Here is a 23,271-nt window from a genome sequence, read left to right as displayed (position 1 = left end):
GAGAGACAGACATACAGACAGACAGACAGACAGACAGACAGACAGACAGACAGACAGACAGACAGACAGACAGACAGACAGACAGACAGACAGACAGACAGACAGTGAGAGAGCGAGGGAGAGAGAGAGATAGAGAGAGATTGTGACAAATGTGTGAAGAACTGAAGTTCAGAACAAATTATTTTCACTAGTATTTGATTGTATTTACTTGTAACTGTGGTCAATTGTGTTGTGGGATCAGCTGTAATTATTTGTTCTGTAGTGCTGGCCTCAGGTGTTGTAGAGTCTTAAGCAGAGTGAGAGAGAGAGCAAGACAAAGAGAGAGAGATTGTGACAAATGTGTGATGAACTGAAGATCAGAACAAAACATTTTCAGCTGTAAATGACTATTTACTGGTAACTGTGGTCAGTTGTGTTGTGGGGTCAGCTGTAGTACTCTGTTCTGTAGTGCTGGCCTCAGGTGTTGTATAGTCTGAAGCAGAGAGTGAGAGAAAGAGAGAGAGAGAGAGAGAGAGAGAGAGCGAGAGAGCGAGAGAGAGACATTGTGACAAATTTATAAAGAACTGAAATTCAGAATTAAAAAAAATTCAGCAGAACTTGATTGTATTTACTGGTAACTGTGGTTAGTTGTGTTGTGGGGTCAGCTGTAGTGATCTGTTTTGTTGTGGCTGCATGTGTAGTAGAGTCTACCAAGAGAGAAGCATCATAGTGATAGTTTGAAGTAGAAACAGATAAATATCAACTAATAGTAAGTTCAGAAAGTATTTTTTGCTAGCCTTTAAAAGCACTTAGCCTACTGGTCACTGGTGTCAGTTCTGTTGTGACAGATAGATAGTGACATGTTAATGCAACACAGACATGTGGCTACTTATGCCTGCTATCTTGAACATGCATGCTTTATATGATTACATAAGAAGAAATGTATAGTTAGAGTAATCTCAAAATGTGGCCATGGATGTGTTAGTCATTTTAAGGTTTGATTTTACATTAGTTTGTAAGATTGTCTTAACTTTAAACTATACTGTATTAGAAAAGTAATATTGAATTGTGTTTGGTTGACATCGCAACAAAATATCAACATTTAAAGGTGATGTACACTGTATGTACTGCTTCTGAGCCACTGGCTTATTCCAATTATTTAACTCTTATTTTGGTTGAGTTGGAGACGTTAATCCAACATATCATTTGTTAACTTGTCGACCACCAAATATCAACATTTGAAGGACATTTGTCTTCTGCTTTGATAATTCTATCTGTGCCACTGACTTAGTCTGGCTTGAATTCCAGTTTGTCTACAAATGAATAATTGATATGTTAGATTCGTGTCTCCATCTCAACCAAAAATCTAAGTTAAAGAAAAGGACTAAATCAAATCAAACTTTAAATGCACTCCTTCCCCAGTGAGCTAAAGGCTATAACTGCTGCTTTCAAAGAGTGGGACACTAATCCGGACGCTTATCAGAAATCCTAATACACTCTCTGATGAACCATCAAACAGGCAATGTGTTAATACAGGACTAAGACCGAATCCTACTACACCGGCTCTGATCCTTGTCGAATGTGTCAGGGCTTGCAAACTATCACAAATTAGAAAGGGAAACCCGGGCCGAGAGCTGCCCAGTGACATGAGCCTACCAGATGAGCTAAATGCCTTCTATGTTCACTTCGAGGCAAGCAACACTGAACCATGTGTGAGAGCACCAGCTGTTCCAGACGACTGTATGATCATGCTCTCTGTAGCCGAAGTGAGTAAGACCTTTAAACAGGTTACCATTCACAAGGCTGCAGGGCCAAACGGATTACCAGGATGCGTACTCAGAGCATGCGCTGACCAGCTGGCAAGTGTCTTCACTGACATTTTCAACCTCTCCCTGACCCAGTCTGTAAAATGTACATGTTTCAAGCAGACCAACATAGTCCCAGTGCTCAAAATCGCCAGGGTAATCTGCCTAAAATGCCTACTGTCCCGTAGCACTCACATATAATGTTGAAGTCGGAAGTTTACATACACCTTAGCCAAATACATTTAAACTCAGTTTTTCACAATTCCTGACATTTAATCCTAGTAGAAAATCCCTGTCTTAGGTCAGTTAGGATCACCACTTTATTTTAAGAATGTGAAATGTCAGAATAATAGTAGAGAGAATGATTTATTTTCTGCTTTTATTTCTTTCATCACATTCCCAGTGGGTCAGAAGTTTACATACACTCAATTAGTATTTGGTAGCATTGCCTTTAAATTGTTTAACTTGGGTCAAATGTTTCAGGTAGGCTTCCATAAGCTTCCCACGATAAGTTGGGTGAATTTTGGCCCATTCCTACTGACAAAGCTGGTGTAACTGAGTCAGGTTTGTAGGCCTCCTTGCTCGCACAGACTTTTTCAGTTCTGCCCACAAATGTTCTATAGGATTGAGGTCAGGGCTTTGTGATGGCCACTCTAATACCTTGACTTTGTTATCCTTAAGCCATTTTGCCACAACTTTGGAAGTATGCTTGGGGTCATTGTCCATTTGGAAGAGCCATTTGCGACCAAGCTTTAACTTCCTGACTGATGTCTTGAGATGTTGCTTCAATATATCCACATAAATTTCCTTCCTCATGATGCCATCTATTTTGTGAAGTGCACCAGTCCCTCCTGCAGCAAAGCACCCCCACAGCATGATGCTGCCACCCCCGTGGTTAACGATTGGGATGGTGTTCTTCGGCTTGCAAACTACCCCCCTTTTCCTCCAAACATAACAATGGTCATTATGGCCGAACCGTTCTATTTTTGTTTCATCAGACCAGAGGACATTTCTCCAAAAAGTACGATCTTTGTCCCCATGTGCAGTTGCAAACCATAGTCTGGCTTTTTTATGGCGGTTTTGGAGCAGTGGCTTCTTCCTTGCTGAGCGGCCTTTCAGGTTATGTCGATATAGGACTCGTTTTACTGTGAATATAGATACTTTTGTACCTGTTTCCTCCAGCATCTTCACAAGGTCCTTTGCTGTTGTTCTGGGATTCATTTGCACTTTTCACACCAAAGTACTCTAGGAGACAGAACGCGTCTCCTTCCCGAGCGGTATGACAGCTGCGTGGTCCCATGGTGTTTATACTTGCGTACTATTATTTGTACAGATGAAAGTGGTACCTTCAGGCATTTGGAAATTGCTCCTAAGGATGAACCAGACTTGTGGAGGTCTACAATTTCTTTTCTGAGGTCTTGGCTGATTTCTTTTGATTTTCCCATGATGTCAAGCAAAGAGGCACTGAGTTTGAAGGTAGGCCTTGAAATACATCCACAGGTACACCTCCAATTGAAACTTCTGACTTCAACTGTATACCATGAAATGCTTTGAAAGGCTGGTCATGGCTCACATCAACATCATCCCAGAAACCCTGGACCCACTACAATTCGCATTGTGCCCCAACAGATCCACAGATGACACAATCTCTATTGCACTCCACACTGCCCTTTCCCACCTGGACAAAAGGAACAGCTACTTGAGAATGCTGTTCATTGACTACAGCCCAGCGTTCAACACCATAGCGCCCTCCAAGCTCATCACTAAGCTAAGGACCCTGGGACTGAACACCTCCCTCTGCAACTGGATCTTGGACTTCCTGAATGGCCGTTCCCAGGTGGTGAGGGTAGGCACCAACACATCGCAACGCTGACCCTCAACACTGGGGCCCCTCAGGGGTTGGTGCTTAGTCCCTTCCTGCACTCCCTGTTTACCCCTTGACTGCGTGGCCACATACGACTCCAACTCCATCGTTAAGTTTGCAGATGACACGATGGTAGGCCTGATCACCGATGACAATGAGACAGCCTATAGGGAGGAGGTCAGAGACCTGGCAGTGTGGTGCCAGGACAACAACCTCTCCCTCAACGTGGGCAAGACAAATTACCTTATTGTGGACTATAGGGAACAGAGGGCCGAACACGCCCCCATTCACATCGACTAGGCTGTTGTGGAGCGGGTCGAGAGCTTCAAGTTCCTCGGTGTCCACATCACTAAGGACCTATCATGGTCCAAACACACCAAGTCATGAAGAGGGCACGACAACGCCTCCCCCTCAGAAGGCTGAAAATATTTGGCATGGGCCCTCAGATCCTCAAAATTCTCAAAGTTCTACAGCTGCACCATTGAGAGCATCTTGACTGGCTGGATCACCGCTTGGTATTGCAACTCCTCGGCATCCAACCACAAGGTGCTACAGAGGGTGGTGCGTATGGCCCATTACATCACTGGGGCCGAACTCCCTGCCATCCAGGACCTCTATACCAGGCGGTGTCAGGGGAAGACCCAAAATGTTTTCAAAGACTCCAGCCACCCAAGTAATAGACAGTTCTCTCCGCTACCACATGGCAAGCGGTACATGAGCACCATGTGTGAGACAGAAAGGCTACTGAACAGTATTCAGACACCTTGAGTTTTTCCACATTTTGTTATGTTACAACCTTATTCTAAAAAACAGAAATACCTTATTTACATAAGTATTCAGACCATTTGCTATGAGACTCGAAATTGAGCTCAGGTGAATCCTGTTTCCATTGATAATCCTTGAGATGTTTCTACAACTTGATTGGAGTCCACCTGTGGTAAATTCAATTGATTGGACATGATTTGGAAAGGCACACACCTGTCTACATAAGGTCCTACAGTTGACAGTGGCTGTCAGAGAAAAAATCAAGCCATGAGGTCGAAGGAATTGTCCGTAGAGACAGGATTGTGTTGAGCCACAGATCTGGGGAAGGGTACCAAAACATGTCTGCAGCATTGAAGGTCCCCAAGAACGCAGTGGCCTCCATCATCAAGTTTGAAACCACCAAGACTCTTCCTAGAGCTGGCGGCCCGGCCAAACTGAGCAATCGGGGGCTAAGGGCCTTGGTCAGGGAGGTGGCCAAGAACCTGATGGTCATTCTGATAGAGCTCCAGAGTTCCTCTGTGGAGATGGGAGAACCTTCCAGAAGGACAACCATCTCTGCAGCACTCCACCAATCAGGCCTTTATGGTAGAGTTGCCAGACAGAATCTCAAGTCTCTGAATGTCCTTAAGTGGCCCAGCAAGAGCCTGGACTTGAACCCGATCGAACATCTCTGGAGAGACCTGAAAATAGCTGTGCAGCTACGCTCCCCATCGAACCTGACAGAGCTTGAGAGGATCTGCAGAGAAGAATGGGAGAAACTACCCAAATACAGGTGTGCCAAGGTTGTAGCGTCATACCCAAGAAGACTCGAGGCTGCAATCGCTGACAAAGGTGCTTCAATAAAGTATTGAGTAAAGGGTCTGAATATTTATGTAAATGTTTACATTACCTGTTGTAGGAGAGGCTGTTGTTGTTGGACATGCGGTAAAGTCTTTGAGGTGAAGAAAATAGGATATTGGTTAGTTACACATATCAGAAAATGTTAACAAAAGTCAAATCTGTGAGGATGTTGGTTCTTACTTTGGTTGTGAACCGACTGGCAGTACTGTCCATCTGGAGGAATGGCATTGATACATCCACAAGTGTCAGATATGATGTCATCACATTTCCCATAAGAGACACACTGGTCACATGACCAACGATATTGGTCCTCACATCTGCACTGGAATCCAGTACCATTTGGGTAGCAAACTGAGGACATTCGAGTAGATTTAGAAATCTCAATCAAAATGCCCCTAATTGGTCTGTAAGCATTTAAAAATAATAATTTGCACATTGAAGTCTTACCTGTAGAGATGTTGATACCAGTTATTTGTATCAGATCATTGATTCTGACAGGGTAACTAGCATTTCTCAGAATGGCTCTCAGTTGATCTATCACTGTAACGTCTGTGGTGTTCAGCTCAATTTCAATCATGTATTCGTAGAGAGTTGGTGGCACTGTTGAAACTGAAAATGAACAATGTCATTCATTAATTTGCAATTATTAAATATATTTAGATCTATCAAGATGACAAGACAATTGTAATCCTATTGTTTTTAATGCAATTCATCAGATATATTTGGTATTACATTACCTGTTGTAGGAGAGGCTGTTGTTGTTGGACATGTGGTATAGTCTTTGAGGTGAAGAAAATAGGATATTGGTTAGTTACATATATCAGAAAATGTTAACAAAAGTCAAATCTGTGAGGATGTTGGTTCTTACTTTGGTTGTGAACTGACTGGCAGTACTGTCCATCTGGAGGAATGGCATTGATACATCCACATGTGTCAGATGTGATGTCATCACATTTCCCATAAGAGACACACTGGTCACATGACCAACGATATTGGTCCTCACATCTGCACTGGAATCCAGTACCATTTGGGTAGCAAACTGAGGACATTCGAGTAGATTTAGAAATCTCAATCAAATGTACACTTAATCGGTCTGTAAGCATTTAAAAATAATAATTTGCACATTGAAGTCTTACCTGTAGAGATGTTGATACCACTGATTTGTATCATATTATTGATTCTGACAGGGTAACTAGCATTTCTCAGTATGGCGCTCAGTTGATCTATCACTGTAACGTCTGTGGTGTTCAGCTCAATTTCAATCATGTATTCGTAGAGAGTTGGTGGTACTGTTGAAACTGAAAATGAACAATGTCAGTCATTCATTTGCAATCATTAAATATATTTAGATCTATCAAGATGACAAGACAATAGTAATCCTATTGTTTTTAATGCAATTCATCAGATATATTTGGTATTACATTACCTTTTGTAGGAGAGGCTGTTGTTGTTGGACATGCGGTAAAGTCTTTGAGGTGAAGAAAATAGGATATTGGTTAGTTACATATATCAGAAAATGTTAACAAAAGTCAAATCTGTGAGGATGTTGGTTTTTACTTTGGTTGTGAACCGAGTGGCAGTACTGTCCATCTGGAGGAATGGCATTGATACATCCACACGTGTCAGATGTGATGTCATCACATTTCCCATAAGAGACACACTGGTCACATGACCAACGATATTGGTCCTCACATCTGCACTGGAATCCAGTACCATTTGGGTAGCAAACTGAGGACATTCGAGTAGATTTAGAAATCTCAATCAAAATTACACTTAATCGGTCTGTAATCATTTAAAAATAATAATTTGCACATTGAAGTCTTACCTGTAGAGATGTTGATACCAGTGATTTGTATCATATTATTGATTCTGACAGGGTAACTAGCATTTCTCAGAATGGCTCTCAGTTGATCTATCACTGTAACGTCTGTGGTGCTCAGCTCAATTTCAATCATGTATTCGTAGAGAGTTGGTGGTACTGTTGAAACTGAAAACGAACAATGTCAGTCATTCATTTGCAATGATTAAAAATATTTAGATCTATCAAGATGACAAGACAATAGTAATCCTATTGTTTTTAATGCAATTCATCAGATATATTTGGTATTACATTACCTGTTGTAGGAGAGGCTGTTGTTGTTGGACATGCGGTAAAGTCTTTGAGGTGAAGAAAAGAGGATATTGGTTAGTTCCACATATTAGAAAATGTTAACAAAAGTCGAATCTGTGAGGATGTTGGTTCTTACTTTGGTTGTGAACCGACTGGCAGTACTGTCCATCTGGAGGAATTGCATTGATACATCCACACGTGTCAGATGTGATGTCATCACATTTCACATAAGAGACACACTGGTCACATGACCAACGATATTGGTCCTCACATCTGCACAGGAATCCAGTACCATTTGGGTAGCAAACTGAGGACATACGAGTAGATTTAGAAATCTCAATCAAAATTAAACTTCATCGGTCTGTAAGCATTTAAAAATAATAATTTGTACATTGAAGTCTTACCTGTAGAGATGTTGATACCAATGATTTGTATCAGATTATTGATTCTGACAGGGTAACTAGCATTTCTCAGAATGGCTCTCAGTTGATCTATCACTGTAACGTCTGTGGAGCTCAGCTCAATTTCAATCATGTATTCGTAGAGAGTTGGTGGTACTGTTGAAACTGAAAAAGAACAATGTCAGTCATTCATTTGCAATGATTAAATATATTTAGATCTATCAAGATGACAAGACAATAGTAATCCTATTGTTTTTAATGCAATTCATCAGATATATTTGGTATTACATTACCTGTTGTAGGAGAGGCTGTTGTTGTTGGACATGCGGTAAAGTCTTTGAGGTGAAGAAAAGAGGATATTGATTAGTTACACATATCAGAAAATGTTAACAAAAGTCAAATCTGTGAGGATGTTGGTTCTTACTTTGGTTGTGAACCGACTGGCAGTACTGTCCATCTGGAGGAATGGCATTGATACATCCACACGTGTCAGATGTGATGTCATCACATTTCCCATAAGAGACACACTGGTCACATGACCAACGATATTGGTCCTCACATCTGCACTGGAATCCAGTACCATTTGGGTAGCAAACTGAGGACATTCGAGAAGATTTAGAAATCTCAATCAAAATTACACTTAATCGGTCTGTAAGCATTTAAAAATAATAATTTGCACATTGAAGTCTTACCTGTAGAGATGTTGATACCAGTGATTTGTATCAGATTATTGATTCTGACAGGGTAACTAGCATTTCTCAGAATGGCTCTCAGTTGATCCATCACTGTAACGTCTGTGGTGCTCAGCTCAATTTCAATCATGTATTCGTAGAGAGTTGGTGGTACTGTTGAAACTGAAAATGAACAATGTCAGTCATTCATTTGCAATGATTAAATATATTTAGATCTATCAAGATGACAAGACAATAGTAATCCTATTGTTTTTAATGCAATTCATCAGATATATTTGGTATTACATTACCTGTTGTAGGAGAGGCTGTTGTTGTTGGACATGCGGTAAAGTCTTTGAGGTGAAGAAAAGAGGATATTGATTAGTTACACATATCAGAAAATGTTAACAAAAGTCAAATCTGTGAGGATGTTGGTTCTTACTTTGGTTGTGAACCGACTGGCAGTACTGTCCATCTGGAGGAATTGCATTGATACATCCACACGTGTCAGATGTGATGTCATCACATTTCACATAAGAGACACACTGGTCACATGACCAACGATATTGGTCCTCACATCTGCACTGGAATCCAGTACCATTTGGGTAGCAAACTGAGGACATTCGAGTAGATTTAGAAATCTCAATCAAATGTACACTTAATCGGTCTGTAATCATTTAAAAATAATAATTTGCACATTGAAGTCTTACCTGTAGAGATGTTGATACCAGTGATTTGTATCAGATTATTGATTCTGACAGGGTAACTAGCATTTCTCAGAATGGCTCTCAGTTGATCTATCACTGTAACGTCTGTGGTGCTCAGCTCAATTTCAATCATGTATTCGTAGAGAGTTGGTGGTACTGTTGAAATTGAAAATGAACAATGTCAGTCATTCATTTGCAATGATTAAATATATTTAGATCTATGAAGATGACAAGACAATACTAATCCAATTGTTTTTAATGCAATTCATCAGATATATTTGGTATTACCTTACCTGTTGTAGGAGAGGCTGTTGTTGTTGGACATGCGGTAAAGTCTTTGAGGTGAAGAAAAGAGGATATTGGTTAGTTCCACATATTAGAAAATGTTAACAAAAGTCGAATCTGTGAGGATGTTGTTTCTTACTTTGGTTGTGAACCGACTGGCAGTACTGTCCATCTGGAGGAATTGCATTGATACATCCACACGTGTCAGATGTGATGTCATCACATTTCCCATAAGAGACACACTGGTCACATGACCAACGATATTGGTCCTCACATCTGCACTGGAATCCAGTACCATTTGGGTAGCAAACTGAGGACATTCGAGTAGATTTAGAAATCTCAATCAAATGTACACTTAATCGGTCTGTAATCATTTAAAAATAATAATTTGCACATTGAAGTCTTACCTGTAGAGATGTTGATACCAGTGATTTGTATCAGATTATTGATTCTGACAGGGTAACTAGCATTTCTCAGAATGGCTCTCAGTTGATCTATCACTGTAACGTCTGTGGTGTTCAGCTCAATTTCAATCATGTATTCGTAGAGAGTTGGTGGTACTGTTGAAACTGAAAACGAACAATGTCAGTCATTCATTTGCAATGATTAAATATATTTAGATATATCAAGATGACAAGACAATAGTAATCCTATTGTTTTTAATGCAATTCATCAGATATATTTGGTATTACATTACCTGTTGTAGGAGAGGCTGTTGTTGTTGGACATGGGGTAAAGTCTTTGAGGTGAAGAAAAGAGGATATTGGTTAGTTCCACATATTAGAAAATGTTAACAAAAGTCGAATCTGTGAGGATGTTGGTTCTTACTTTGGTTGTGAACCGACTGGCAGTACTGTCCATCTGGAGGAATCGCATTGATACATCCACACGTGTCAGATGTGATGTCATCACATTTCCCATAAGAGACACACTGGTCACATGACCAACGATATTGGTCCTCACATCTGCACTGGAATCCAGTACCATTTGGGTAGCAAACTGAGGACATTCGAGTAGATTTAGAAATCTCAATCAAATGTACACTTAATCGGTCTGTAATCATTTAAAAATAATAATTTGCACATTGAAGTCTTACCTGTAGAGATGTTGATACCAGTGATTTGTATCAGATTATTGATTCTGACAGGGTAACTAGCATTTCTCAGTATGGCTCTCAGTTGATCTATCACTGTAACGTCTGTGGTGTTCAGCTCAATTTCAATCATGTATTCGTAGAGAGTTGGTGGTAATGTTGAAACTGAAAACGAACAATGTCAGTCATTCATTTGCAATGATTAAATATATTTAGATATATCAAGATGACAAGACAATAGTAATCCTATTGTTTTTAATGCAATTCATCAGATATATTTGGTATTACATTACCTGTTGTAAGAGAGGCTGTTGTTGTTGGACATGCGGTAAAGTCTTTGAGGTGAAGAAAAGAGGATATTGGTTAGTTACACATATTAGAAAATGTTAACAAAAGTCGAATCTGTGAGGATGTTGTTTCTTACTTTGGTTGTGAACCGACTGGCAGTACTGTCCATCTGGAGGAATTGCATTGATACATCCACACGTGTCAGATGTGATGTCATCACATTTCCCATAAGAGACACACTGGTCACATGACCAACGATATTGGTCCTCACATCTGCACTGGAATCCAGTACCATTTGGGTAGCAAACTGAGGACATTCGAGTAGATTTAGAAATCTCAATCAAATGTACACTTAATCGGTCTGTAAGCATTTAAAAATAATAATTTGCACATTGAAGTCTTACCTGTAGAGATGTTGATACCAGTGATTTGTATCAGATTATTGATTCTGACAGGGTAACTAGCATTTCTCAGAATGGCTCTCAGTTGATCTATCACTGTAACGTCTGTGGTGTTCAGCTCAATTTCAATCATGTATTCGTAGAGAGTTGGTGGTACTGTTGAAACTGAAAATGAACAATGTCAGTCATTCATTTGCAATGATTAAATATATTTAGGTCTATCAAGATGACAAGACAGTACTAATCCTATTGTTTTTAATGCAATTCATCAGATATATTTGGTATTACATTACCTGTTGTAGGAGAGGCTGTTGTTGTTGGACATGCGGTAAAGTCTTTGAGGTGAAGAAAATGGGATATTGGTTAGTTACATATATCAGAAAATGTTAACAAAAGTCAAATCTGTGAGGATGTTGGTTCTTACTTTGGTTGTGAACCGACTGGCAGTACTGTCCATCTGGAGGAATGGCATTGATACATCCACACGTGTCAGATGTGATGTCATCACATTTCCCATAAGAGACACACTGGTCACATGACCAACGATATTGGTCCTCACATCTGCACTGGAATCCAGTACCATTTGGGTAGCAAACTGAGGACATTCGAGTAGATTTAGAAATCTCAATCAAATGTACACTTAATCGGTCTGTAAGCATTTAAAAATAATAATTTGCACATTGAAGTCTTACCTGTAGAGATGTTGATACCAGTGATTTGTATCAGATTATTGATTCTGACAGGGTAACTAGCATTTCTCAGTATGGCTCTCAGTTGATCTATCACTGTAACGTCTGTGGTGTTCAGCTCAATTTCAATCATGTATTCGTAGAGAGTTGGTGGTACGGTTGAAACTGAAAATGAACAATGTCAGTCATTCATTTGCAATCATTAAATATATTTAGATCTATCAAGATGACAAGACAATAGTAATCCTATTGTTTTTAATGCAATTCATCAGATATATTTGGTATTACATTACCTGTTGTAGGAGAGGCTGTTGTTGTTGGACATGCGGTAAAGTCTTTGAGGTGAAGAAAATGGGATATTGGTTAGTTACATATATCAGAAAATGTTAACAAAAGTCAAATCTGTGAGGATGTTGGTTCTTACTTTGGTTGTGAACCGACTGGCAGTACTGTCCATCTGGAGGAATTGCATTGATACATCCACACGTGTCAGATGTGATGTCATCACATTTCCCATAAGAGACACACTGGTCACATGACCAACGATATTGGTCCTCACATCTGCACTGGAATCCAGTACCATTTGGGTAGCAAACTGAGGACATACGAGTAGATTTAGAAATCTCAATCAAATGTACACTTAATCGGTATGTAAGCATTTAAAAATAATAATTTGCACATTGAAGTCTTACCTGTAGAGATGTTGATACCAGTGATTTGTATCAGATTATTGATTCTGACAGGGTAACTAGCATTTCTCAGTATGGCTCTCAGTTGATCTATCACTGTAACGTCTGTGGTGTTCAGCTCAATTTCAATCATGTATTCGTAGAGAGTTGGTGGTACTGTTGAAACTGAAAATGAACAATGTCAGTCATTCATTTGCAATGATTAAATATATTTAGATCTATCAAGATGACAAGACAATAGTAATCCTATTGTTTTTAATGCAATTCATCAGATATATTTGGTATTACATTACCTGTTGTAAGAGAGGCTGTTGTTGTTGGACATGCGGTAAAGTCTTTGAGGTGAAGAAAAGAGGATATTGGTTAGTTACACATATTAGAAAATGTTAACAAAAGTCGAATCTGTGAGGATGTTGTTTCTTACTTTGGTTGTGAACCGACTGGCAGTACTGTCCATCTGGAGGAATGGCATTGATACATCCACACGTGTCAGATGTGATGTCATCACATTTCCCATAAGAGACACACTGGTCACATGACCAACGATATTGGTCCTCACATCTGCACTGGAATCCAGTACCATTTGGGTAGCAAACTGAGGACATACGAGTAGATTTAGAAATCTCAATCAAATGTACACTTAATCGGTATGTAAGCATTTAAAAATAATAATTTGCACATTGAAGTCTTACCTGTAGAGATGTTGATACCAGTGATTTGTATCAGATTATTGATTCTGACAGGGTAACTAGCATTTCTCAGAATGGCTCTCAGTTGATCTATCACTGTAACGTCTGTGGTGCTCAGCTCAATTTCAATCATGTATTCGTAGAGAGTAGGTGGTACTGTTGAAACTGAAAACGAACAATGTCAGTCATTCATTTGCAATGATTAAATATATTTAGATCTATCAAGATGACAAGACAATAGTAATCCTATTGTTTTTAATGCAATTCATCAGATATATTTGGTATTACATTACCTGTTGTAGGAGAGGCTGTTGTTGTTGGACATGCGGTAAAGTCTTTGAGGTGAAGAAAAGAGGATATTGGTTAGTTACACATATTAGAAAATGTTAACAAAAGTCGAATCTGTGAGGATGTTGTTTCTTACTTTGGTTGTGAACCGACTGGCAGTACTGTCCATCTGGAGGAATTGCATTGATACATCCACACGTGTCAGATGTGATGTCATCACATTTCCCATAAGAGACACACTGGTCACATGACCAACGATATTGGTCCTCACATCTGCACTGGAATCCAGTACCATTTGGGTAGCAAACTGAGGACATACGAGTAGATTTAGAAATCTCAATCAAATGTACACTTAATCGGTCTGTAAGCATTTAAAAATAATAATTTGCACATTGAAGTCTTACCTGTAGAGATGTTGATACCAGTGATTTGTATCAGATTATTGATTCTGACAGGGTAAATAGCATTTCTCAGTATGGCTCTCAGTTGATCTATCACTGTAACGTCTGTGGTGTTCAGCTCAATTTCAATCATGTATTCGTAGAGAGTTGGTGGTACGGTTGAAACTGAAAATGAACAATGTCAGTCATTCATTTGCAATGATTAAATATATTTAGATCTATCAAGATGACAAGACAATAGTAATCCTATTGTTTTTAATGCAATTCATCAGATATATTTGGTATTACATTACCTGTTGTAGGAGAGGCTGTTGTTGTTGGACATGCGGTAAAGTCTTTGAGGTGAAGAAAAGAGGATATTGGTTAGTTACACATATTAGAAAATGTTAACAAAAGTCGAATCTGTGAGGATGTTGTTTCTTACTTTGGTTGTGAACCGACTGGCAGTACTGTCCATCTGGAGGAATTGCATTGATACATCCACACGTGTCAGATGTGATGTCATCACATTTCCCATAAGAGACACACTGGTCACATGACCAACGATATTGGTCCTCACATCTGCACTGGAATCCAGTACCATTTGGGTAGCAAACTGAGGACATACGAGTAGATTTAGAAATCTCAATCAAATGTACACTTAATCGGTATGTAAGCATTTAAAAATAATAATTTGCACATTGAAGTCTTACCTGTAGAGATGTTGATACCAGTGATTTGTATCAGATTATTGATTCTGACAGGGTAACTAGCATTTCTCAGTATGGCTCTCAGTTGATCTATCACTGTAACGTCTGTGGTGTTCAGCTCAATTTCAATCATGTATTCGTAGAGAGTTGGTGGTACGGTTGAAACTGAAAATGAACAATGTCAGTCATTCATTTGCAATCATTAAATATATTTAGATCTATCAAGATGACAAGACAATAGTAATCCTACTGTTTTTAATGCAATTCATCAGATATATTTGGTATTACATTACCTGTTGTAGGAGAGGCTGTTGTTGTTGGACATGCGGTAAAGTCTTTGAGGTGAAGAAAATAGGACATTGGTAAGTTACATATATCAGAAAATGTTAACAAAAGTCAAATCTGTGAGGATGTTGTTTCTTACTTTGGTTGTGAACCGACTGGCAGTACTGTCCATCTGGAGGAATGGCATTGATACATCCACACGTGTCAGATGTGATGTCATCACATTTCCCATAAGAGACACACTGGTCACATGACCAACGATATTGGTCCTCACATCTGCACTGGAATCCAGTACCATTTGGGTAGCAAACTGAGGACATTCGAGTAGATTTAGAAATGTCAATCAAAATTACACTTAATCGGTCTGTAAGCATTTAAAAATAATAATTTGCACATTGAAGTCTTACCTGTAGAGATGTTGATACCAGTGATTTGTATCAGATTATTGATTCTGACAGGGTAACTAGCATTTCTCAGAATGGCTCTCAGTTGATCTATCACTGTAACGTCTGTGGTGCTCAGCTCAATTTCAATCATGTATTCGTAGAGAGTTGGTGGTACTGTTGAAACTGAAAACGAACAATGTCAGTCATTCATTTGCAATGATTAAATATATTTAGATCTATCAAGATGACAATACAATAGTAATCCTATTGTTTTTAATGCAATTCATCAGATATATTTGGTATTACATTACCTGTTGTAGGAGAGGCTGTTGTTGTTGGACATGCGGTAAAGTCTTTGAGGTGAAGAAAAGAGGATATTGGTTAGTTCCACATATTAGAAAACGTTAACAAAAGTCAAATCTGTGAGGATGTTGGTTCTTACTTTGGTTGTGAACCGACTGGCAGTACTGTCCATCTGGAGGAATGGCATTGATACATCCACACGTGTCAGATGTGATGTCATCACATTTCCCATAAGAGACACACTGGTCACATGACCAACGATATTGGTCCTCACATCTGCACTGGAATCCAGTACCATTTGGGTAGCAAACTGAGGACATACGAGTAGATTTAGAAATCTCAATCAAATGTACACTTAATCGGTATGTAAGCATTTAAAAATAATAATTTGCACATTGAAGTCTTACCTGTAGAGATGTTGATACCAGTGATTTGTATCAGATTATTGATTCTGACAGGGTAACTAGCATTTCTCAGTATGGCTCTCAGTTGATCTATCACTGTAACGTCTGTGGTGTTCAGCTCAATTTCAATCATGTATTCGTAGAGAGTTGGTTGTACTGTTGAAACTGAAAATGAAAAATGTCAGTTATTCATTTGCAATGATTAAATATATTTAGATCTATCAAGATGACAAGACAATAGTAATGGTATTGTTTTTAATGCAATTCATCAGATATATTTGGTCTTACATTACCTGTTGTAGGAGAGGCTGTTGTTGTTGGACATGCGGTAAAGTCTTTGAGGTGAAGAAAAGAGGATATTGGTTAGTTACATATATCAGAAAATGTTAACAAAAGTCAAATCTGTGAGGATGTTGTTTCTTACTTTGGTTGTGAACCGACTGGCAGTACTGTCCATCTGGAGGAATTGCATTGATACATCCACACGTGTCAGATGTGATGTCATCACATTTCCCATAAGAGACACACTGGTCACATGACCAACGATATTGGTCCTCACATCTGCACTGGAATCCAGTACCATTTGGGTAGCAAACTGAGGACATACGAGTAGATTTAGAAATCTCAATCAAATGTACACTTAATCGGTATGTAAGCATTTAAAAATAATAATTTGCACATTGAAGTCTTACCTGTAGAGATGTTGATACCAGTGATTTGTATCAGATTATTGATTCTGACAGGGTAACTAGCATTTCTCAGTATGGCTCTCAGTTGATCTATCACTGTAAAGTCTGTGGTGTTCAGCTCAATTTCAATCATGTATTCGTAGAGAGTTGGTGGTACTGTTGAAACTGAAAATGAACAATGTCAGTCATTCATTTGCAATGATTAAATAAATTTATATCTATCAAGATGACAAGACAATACTAATCCTATTGTTTTTAATGCAATTCATCAGATATATTTGGTCTTACATTACCTGTTGTAGGAGAGGCTGTTGTTGTTGGACATGCGGTAAAGTCTTTGAGGTGAAGAAAATAGGATATTGGTTAGTTACACATATTAGAAAATGTTAACAAAAGTCGAATCTGTGAGGATGTTGTTTCTTACTTTGGTTGTGAACCGACTGGCAGTACTGTCCATCTGGAGGAATTGCATTGATACATCCACACGTGTCAGATGTGATGTCATCACATTTCCCATAAGAGACACACTGGTCACATGACCAACGATATTGGTCCTCACATCTGCACTGGAATCCAGTACCATTTGGGTAGCAAACTGAGGACATACGAGTAGATTTAGAAATCTCAATCAAATGTACACTTAATCGGTCTGTAAGCATTTAAAAATAATAATTTGCACATTGAAGTCTTACCTGTAGAGATGTTGATACCAGTGATTTGTATCAGATTATTGATTCTGACAGGGTAACTAGCATTTCTCAGTATGGCTCTCAGTTGATCTATCACTGTAATGTCTGTGGTGTTCAGCTCAATTTCAATCATGTATTCGTAGAGAGTTGGTGGTACGGTTGAAACTGAAAATGAACAATGTCAGTCATTCATTTGCAATCATTAAATATATTTAGATCTATCAAGATGACAAGACAATAGTAATCCTACTGTTTTTAATGCAATTCATCAGATATATTTGGTATTACATTACCTGTTGTAGGAGAGGCTGTTGTTGTTGGACATGCGGTAAAGTCTTTGAGGTGAAGAAAATAGGACATTGGTTAGTTACACATATTAGAAAATGTTAACAAAAGTCGAATCTGTGAGGATGTTGTTTCTTACTTTGGTTGTGAACCGACTGGCAGTACTGTCCATCTGGAGGAATGGCATTGATACATCCACACGTGTCAGATGTGATGTCATCACATTTCCCATAAGAGACACACTGGTCACATGACCAACGATATTGGTCCTCACATCTGCACTGGAATCTAGTACCATTTGGGTAGCAAACTGAGGACATTCGAGTAGATTTAGAAATGTCAATCAAAATTACACTTAATCGGTCTGTAAGCATTTAAAAATAATAATTTGCACATTGAAGTCTTACCTGTAGAGATGTTGATACCAGTGATTTGTATCAGATTATTGATTCTGACAGGGTAACTAGCATTTCTCAGTATGGCTCTCAGTTGATCTATCACTGTAACGTCTGTGGTGTTCAGCTCAATTTCAATCATGTATTCGTAGAGAGTTGGTGGTACTGTTGAAACTGAAAATGAACAATGTCAGTCATTCATTTGCAATGATTAAATATATTTAGATCTATCAAGATGACAAGACAATAGTAATGGTATTGTTTTTAATGCAATTCATCAGATATATTTGGTTTTACATTACCTGTTGTAGGAGAGGCTGTTGTTGTTGGACATGCGGTAAAGTCTTTGAGGTGAAGAAAAGAGGATATTGGTTAGTTACATATATCAGAAAATGTTAACAAAAGTCAAATCTGTGAGGATGTTGGTTCTTACTTTGGTTGTGAACCGACTGGCAGTACTGTCCATCTGGAGGAATGGCATTGATACATCCACACGTGTCAGATGTGATGTCATCACATTTCCCATAAGAGACACACTGGTCACATGACCAACGATATTGGTCCTCACATCTGCACTGGAATCCAGTACCATTTGGGTAGCAAACTGAGGACATACGAGTAGATTTAGAAATCTCAATCAAAATTACACTTCATCGGTCTGTAAGCATTTAAAAATAATAATTTGTACATTGAAGTCTTACCTGTAGAGATGTTGATACCAGTGATTTGTATCAGATTATTGATTCTGACAGGGTAACTAGCATTTCTCAGTATGGCTCTCAGTTGATCTATCACTGTAAAGTCTGTGGTGTTCAGCTCAATTTCAATCATGTATTCGTAGAGAGTTGGTGGTACTGTTGAAACTGAAAACGAACAATGTCAGTCATTCATTTGCAATGATTAAATATATTTAGATCTATCAAGATGACAAGACAATAGTAATCCTATTGTTTTTAATGCAATTCATCAGATATATTTGGTATTACATTACCTGTTGTAGGAGAGGCTGTTGTTGTTGGACATGCGGTAAAGTCTTTGAGGTGAAGAAAATAGGATATTGGTTAGTTACACATATTAGAAAATGTTAACAAAAGTCAAATCTGTGAGGATGTTGGTTCTTACTTTGGTTGTGAACCGACTGGCAGTACTGTCCATCTGGAGGAATTGCATTGATACATCCACACGTGTCAGATGTGATGTCATCACATTTCCCATAAGAGACACACTGGTCACATGACCAACGATATTGGTCCTCACATCTGCACTGGAATCTAGTACCATTTGGGTAGCAAACTGAGGACATTCGAGTAGATTTAGAAATGTCAATCAAAATTACACTTAATCGGTCTGTAAGCATTTAAAAATAATAATTTGCACATTGAAGTCTTACCTGTAGAGATGTTGATACCAGTGATTTGTATCAGATTATTGATTCTGACAGGGTAACTAGCATTTCTCAGTATGGCTCTCAGTTGATCTATCACTGTAACGTCTGTGGTGTTCAGCTCAATTTCAATCATGTATTCGTAGAGAGTTGGTGGTACGGTTGAAACTGAAAATGAACAATGTCAGTCATTCATTTGCAATCATTAAATATATTTAGATCTATCAAGATGACAAGACAATAGTAATGGTATTGTTTTTAATGCAATTCATCAGATATATTTGGTCTTACATTACCTGTTGTAGGAGAGGCTGTTGTTGTTGGACATGCGGTAAAGTCTTTGAGGTGAAGAAAATAGAATATTGGTTAGTTACATATATCAGAAAATGTTAACAAAAGTCAAATCTGTGAGGATGTTGGTTCTTACTTTGGTTGTGAACCGACTGGCAGTACTGTCCATCTGGAGGAATGGCATTGATACATCCACACGTGTCAGATGTGATGTCATCACATTTCCCATAAGAGACACACTGGTCACATGACCAACGATATTGGTCCTCACATCTGCACTGGAATCTAGTACCATTTGGGTAGCAAACTGAGGACATTCGAGTAGATTTAGAAATGTCAATCAAAATTACACTTAATCGGTCTGTAAGCATTTAAAAATAATAATTTGCACATTGAAGTCTTACCTGTAGAGATGTTGATACCAGTGATTTGTATCAGATTATTGATTCTGACAGGGTAACTAGCATTTCTCAGAATGGCTCTCAGTTGATCTATCACTGTAACGTCTGTGGTGCTCAGCTCAATTTCAATCATGTATTCGTAGAGAGTTGGTGGTACTGTTGAAACTGAAAACGAACAATGTCAGTCATTCATTTGCAATGATTAAATATATTTAGATCTATCAAGATGACAAGACAATAGTAATCCTATTGTTTTTAATGCAATTCATCAGATATATTTGGTATTACATTACCTGTTGTAGGAGAGGCTGTTGTTGTTGGACATGCGGTAAAGTCTTTGAGGTGAAGAAAAGAGGATATTGGTTAGTTACATATATCAGAAAATGTTAACAAAAGTCAAATCTGTGAGGATGTTGGTTCTTACTTTGGTTGTGAACCGACTGGCAGTACTGTCCATCTGGAGGAATGGCATTGATACATCCACACGTGTCAGATGTGATGTCATCACATTTCCCATAAGAGACACACTGGTCACATGACCAACGATATTGGTCCTCACATCTGCACTGGAATCCAGTACCATTTGGGTAGCAAACTGAGGACATACGAGTAGATTTAGAAATCTCAATCAAAATTACACTTAATCGGTCTGTAAGCATTTAAAAATAATAATTTGTACATTGAAGTCTTACCTGTAGAGATGTTGATACCAGTGATTTGTATCAGATTATTGATTCTGACAGGGTAACTAGCATTTCTCAGTATGGCTCTCAGTTGATCTATCACTGTAAAGTCTGTGGTGTTCAGCTCAATTTCAATCATGTATTCGTAGAGAGTTGGTGGTACGGTTGAAACTGAAAATGAACAATGTCAGTCATTCATTTGCAATGATTAAATATATTTAGATCTATCAAGATGACAAGACAATAGTAATCCTATTGTTTTTAATGCAATTCATCAGATATATTTGATATTACATTACCTGTTGTAGGAGAGGCTGTTGTTGTTGGACATGCGGTAAAGTCTTTGAGGTGAAGAAAAGAGGATATTGGTAAGTTACATATATTAGAAAATGTTAACAAAAGTCGAATCTGTGAGGATGTTGTTTCTTACTTTGGTTGTGAACCGACTGGCAGTACTGTCCATCTGGAGGAATGGCATTGATACATCCACACGTGTCAGATGTGATGTCATCACATTTCCCATAAGAGACACACTGGTCACATGACCAACGATATTGGTCCTCGCATCTGCACTGGAATCCAGTACCATTTGGGTAGCAAACTGAGGACATACGAGTAGATTTAGAAATCTCAATCAAAATTACACTTAATCGGTCTGTAAGCATTTAAAAATAATAATTTGTACATTGAAGTCTTACCTGTAGAGATGTTGATACCAGTGATTTGTATCAGATTATTGATTCTGACAGGGTAACTAGCATTTCTCAGTATGGCTCTCAGTTGATCTATCACTGTAAAGTCTGTGGTGTTCAGCTCAATTTCAATCATGTATTCGTAGAGAGTTGGTGGTACTGTTGAAACTGAAAATGAACAATGTCAGTCATTCATTTGCAATGATTAAATATATTTAGATCTATCAAGATGACAAGACAATAGTAATGGTATTGTTTTTAATGCAATTCATCAGATATATTTGGTCTTACATTACCTGTTGTAGGAGAGGCTGTTGTTGTTGGACATGCGGTAAAGTCTTTGAGGTGAAGAAAAGAGGATATTGGTTAGTTACACATATTAGAAAATGTTAACAAAAGTCGAATCTGTGAGGATGTTGTTTCTTACTTTGGTTGTGAACCGACTGGCAGTACTGTCCATCTGGAGGAATTGCATTGATACATCCACACGTGTCAGATGTGATGTCATCACATTTCCCATAAGAGACACACTGGTCACATGACCAACGATATTGGTCCTCGCATCTGCACTGGAATCCAGTACCATTTGGGTAGCAAACTGAGGACATACGAGTAGATTTAGAAATCTCAATCAAATGTACACTTAATCGGTCTGTAAGCATTTAAAAATAATAATTTGCACATTGAAGTCTTACCTGTAGAGATGTTGATACCAGTGATTTGTATCAGATTATTGATTCTGACAGGGTAACTAGCATTTCTCAGTATGGCTCTCAGTTGATCTATCACTGTAACGTCTGTGGTGTTCAGCTCAATTTCAATCATGTATTCGTAGAGAGTTGGTGGTACTGTTGAAACTGAAAATGAACAATGTCAGTTATTCATTTGCAATGATTAAATATATTTAGATCTATCAAGATGACAAGACAATAGTAATGGTATTGTTTTTAATGCAATTCATCAGATATATTTGATCTTACATTACCTGTTGTAGGAGAGGCTGTTGTTGTTGGACATGCGGTAAAGTCTTTGAGGTGAAGAAAAGAGGATATTGGTTAGTTACATATATCAGAAAATGTTAACAAAAGTCAAATCTGTGAGGATGTTGGTTCTTACTTTGGTTGTGAACCGACTGGCAGTACTGTCCATCTGGAGGAATTGCATTGATACATCCACACGTGTCAGATGTGATGTCATCACATTTCCCATAAGAGACACACTGGTCACATGACCAACGATATTGGTCCTCGCATCTGCACTGGAATCCAGTACCATTTGGGTAGCAAACTGAGGACATTCGAGTAGATTTAGAAATGTCAATCAAAATTACACTTAATCGGTCTGTAAGCATTTAAAAATAATAATTTGCACATTGAAGTCTTACCTGTAGAGATGTTGATACCAGTGATTTGTATCAGATTATTGATTCTGACAGGGTAACTAGCATTTCTCAGAATGGCTCTCAGTTGACCTATCACTGTAACGTCTGTGGTGCTCAGCTCAATTTCAATCATGTATTCGTAGAGAGTTGGTGGTACTGTTGAAACTGAAAACTGAAAAATGTCAGTCATTCATTTGCAATGATTAAATATATTTAGATCTATCAAGATGACAAGACAATAGTAATGGTATTGTTTTTAATGCAATTCATCAGATATATTTGGTATTACATTACCTGTTGTAGGAGAGGCTGTTGTTGTTGGACATGCGGTAAAGTCTTTGAGGTGAAG

General features: G+C 38.4%; 1 protein-coding gene across 1 annotated transcript in view; it reads right to left on the bottom strand.

The window, feature by feature from the left end:
- Nucleotides 1–23,271, bottom strand: part of adgrf6 (adhesion G protein-coupled receptor F6) — a 52,169-nt gene that overhangs the window by 15,819 nt on the left and 13,079 nt on the right. Inside the window, exons 31-110 of the mRNA XM_045211173.1 lie at nucleotides 22,926–23,078; nucleotides 22,658–22,828; nucleotides 22,527–22,568; nucleotides 22,237–22,398; nucleotides 21,969–22,139; nucleotides 21,838–21,879; nucleotides 21,548–21,709; nucleotides 21,280–21,450; nucleotides 21,149–21,190; nucleotides 20,859–21,020; nucleotides 20,591–20,761; nucleotides 20,460–20,501; nucleotides 20,170–20,331; nucleotides 19,902–20,072; nucleotides 19,771–19,812; nucleotides 19,481–19,642; nucleotides 19,213–19,383; nucleotides 19,082–19,123; nucleotides 18,792–18,953; nucleotides 18,524–18,694; nucleotides 18,393–18,434; nucleotides 18,103–18,264; nucleotides 17,835–18,005; nucleotides 17,704–17,745; nucleotides 17,414–17,575; nucleotides 17,146–17,316; nucleotides 17,015–17,056; nucleotides 16,725–16,886; nucleotides 16,457–16,627; nucleotides 16,326–16,367; nucleotides 16,036–16,197; nucleotides 15,768–15,938; nucleotides 15,637–15,678; nucleotides 15,347–15,508; nucleotides 15,079–15,249; nucleotides 14,948–14,989; nucleotides 14,658–14,819; nucleotides 14,390–14,560; nucleotides 14,259–14,300; nucleotides 13,969–14,130; nucleotides 13,701–13,871; nucleotides 13,570–13,611; nucleotides 13,280–13,441; nucleotides 13,012–13,182; nucleotides 12,881–12,922; nucleotides 12,591–12,752; nucleotides 12,323–12,493; nucleotides 12,192–12,233; nucleotides 11,902–12,063; nucleotides 11,634–11,804; nucleotides 11,503–11,544; nucleotides 11,213–11,374; nucleotides 10,945–11,115; nucleotides 10,814–10,855; nucleotides 10,524–10,685; nucleotides 10,256–10,426; nucleotides 10,125–10,166; nucleotides 9,835–9,996; nucleotides 9,567–9,737; nucleotides 9,436–9,477; nucleotides 9,146–9,307; nucleotides 8,878–9,048; nucleotides 8,747–8,788; nucleotides 8,457–8,618; nucleotides 8,189–8,359; nucleotides 8,058–8,099; nucleotides 7,768–7,929; nucleotides 7,500–7,670; nucleotides 7,369–7,410; nucleotides 7,079–7,240; nucleotides 6,811–6,981; nucleotides 6,680–6,721; nucleotides 6,390–6,551; nucleotides 6,122–6,292; nucleotides 5,991–6,032; nucleotides 5,701–5,862; nucleotides 5,434–5,604; nucleotides 5,303–5,344; nucleotides 395–472; nucleotides 209–286 (exon numbers count right to left, since the gene is read on the bottom strand). Of these exons, the coding sequence (XP_045067108.1) occupies nucleotides 209–286; nucleotides 395–472; nucleotides 5,303–5,344; nucleotides 5,434–5,604; nucleotides 5,701–5,862; nucleotides 5,991–6,032; nucleotides 6,122–6,292; nucleotides 6,390–6,551; nucleotides 6,680–6,721; nucleotides 6,811–6,981; nucleotides 7,079–7,240; nucleotides 7,369–7,410; nucleotides 7,500–7,670; nucleotides 7,768–7,929; nucleotides 8,058–8,099; nucleotides 8,189–8,359; nucleotides 8,457–8,618; nucleotides 8,747–8,788; nucleotides 8,878–9,048; nucleotides 9,146–9,307; nucleotides 9,436–9,477; nucleotides 9,567–9,737; nucleotides 9,835–9,996; nucleotides 10,125–10,166; nucleotides 10,256–10,426; nucleotides 10,524–10,685; nucleotides 10,814–10,855; nucleotides 10,945–11,115; nucleotides 11,213–11,374; nucleotides 11,503–11,544; nucleotides 11,634–11,804; nucleotides 11,902–12,063; nucleotides 12,192–12,233; nucleotides 12,323–12,493; nucleotides 12,591–12,752; nucleotides 12,881–12,922; nucleotides 13,012–13,182; nucleotides 13,280–13,441; nucleotides 13,570–13,611; nucleotides 13,701–13,871; nucleotides 13,969–14,130; nucleotides 14,259–14,300; nucleotides 14,390–14,560; nucleotides 14,658–14,819; nucleotides 14,948–14,989; nucleotides 15,079–15,249; nucleotides 15,347–15,508; nucleotides 15,637–15,678; nucleotides 15,768–15,938; nucleotides 16,036–16,197; nucleotides 16,326–16,367; nucleotides 16,457–16,627; nucleotides 16,725–16,886; nucleotides 17,015–17,056; nucleotides 17,146–17,316; nucleotides 17,414–17,575; nucleotides 17,704–17,745; nucleotides 17,835–18,005; nucleotides 18,103–18,264; nucleotides 18,393–18,434; nucleotides 18,524–18,694; nucleotides 18,792–18,953; nucleotides 19,082–19,123; nucleotides 19,213–19,383; nucleotides 19,481–19,642; nucleotides 19,771–19,812; nucleotides 19,902–20,072; nucleotides 20,170–20,331; nucleotides 20,460–20,501; nucleotides 20,591–20,761; nucleotides 20,859–21,020; nucleotides 21,149–21,190; nucleotides 21,280–21,450; nucleotides 21,548–21,709; nucleotides 21,838–21,879; nucleotides 21,969–22,139; nucleotides 22,237–22,398; nucleotides 22,527–22,568; nucleotides 22,658–22,828; nucleotides 22,926–23,078 (9,897 nt within the window). The remainder of the gene's footprint in view (nucleotides 1–208; nucleotides 287–394; nucleotides 473–5,302; nucleotides 5,345–5,433; nucleotides 5,605–5,700; nucleotides 5,863–5,990; nucleotides 6,033–6,121; nucleotides 6,293–6,389; nucleotides 6,552–6,679; nucleotides 6,722–6,810; nucleotides 6,982–7,078; nucleotides 7,241–7,368; nucleotides 7,411–7,499; nucleotides 7,671–7,767; nucleotides 7,930–8,057; nucleotides 8,100–8,188; nucleotides 8,360–8,456; nucleotides 8,619–8,746; nucleotides 8,789–8,877; nucleotides 9,049–9,145; nucleotides 9,308–9,435; nucleotides 9,478–9,566; nucleotides 9,738–9,834; nucleotides 9,997–10,124; nucleotides 10,167–10,255; nucleotides 10,427–10,523; nucleotides 10,686–10,813; nucleotides 10,856–10,944; nucleotides 11,116–11,212; nucleotides 11,375–11,502; nucleotides 11,545–11,633; nucleotides 11,805–11,901; nucleotides 12,064–12,191; nucleotides 12,234–12,322; nucleotides 12,494–12,590; nucleotides 12,753–12,880; nucleotides 12,923–13,011; nucleotides 13,183–13,279; nucleotides 13,442–13,569; nucleotides 13,612–13,700; nucleotides 13,872–13,968; nucleotides 14,131–14,258; nucleotides 14,301–14,389; nucleotides 14,561–14,657; nucleotides 14,820–14,947; nucleotides 14,990–15,078; nucleotides 15,250–15,346; nucleotides 15,509–15,636; nucleotides 15,679–15,767; nucleotides 15,939–16,035; nucleotides 16,198–16,325; nucleotides 16,368–16,456; nucleotides 16,628–16,724; nucleotides 16,887–17,014; nucleotides 17,057–17,145; nucleotides 17,317–17,413; nucleotides 17,576–17,703; nucleotides 17,746–17,834; nucleotides 18,006–18,102; nucleotides 18,265–18,392; nucleotides 18,435–18,523; nucleotides 18,695–18,791; nucleotides 18,954–19,081; nucleotides 19,124–19,212; nucleotides 19,384–19,480; nucleotides 19,643–19,770; nucleotides 19,813–19,901; nucleotides 20,073–20,169; nucleotides 20,332–20,459; nucleotides 20,502–20,590; nucleotides 20,762–20,858; nucleotides 21,021–21,148; nucleotides 21,191–21,279; nucleotides 21,451–21,547; nucleotides 21,710–21,837; nucleotides 21,880–21,968; nucleotides 22,140–22,236; nucleotides 22,399–22,526; nucleotides 22,569–22,657; nucleotides 22,829–22,925; nucleotides 23,079–23,271) is intronic.

This window comes from Coregonus clupeaformis, chromosome 36 (genome assembly GCF_020615455.1).
Source record: "Coregonus clupeaformis isolate EN_2021a chromosome 36, ASM2061545v1, whole genome shotgun sequence".
NCBI lineage: Eukaryota > Metazoa > Chordata > Actinopteri > Salmoniformes > Salmonidae > Coregonus > Coregonus clupeaformis.
The sequence above is the reverse complement of the archived record's forward strand: the minus strand, read 5'-3'. Positions and strand labels throughout refer to the sequence as shown.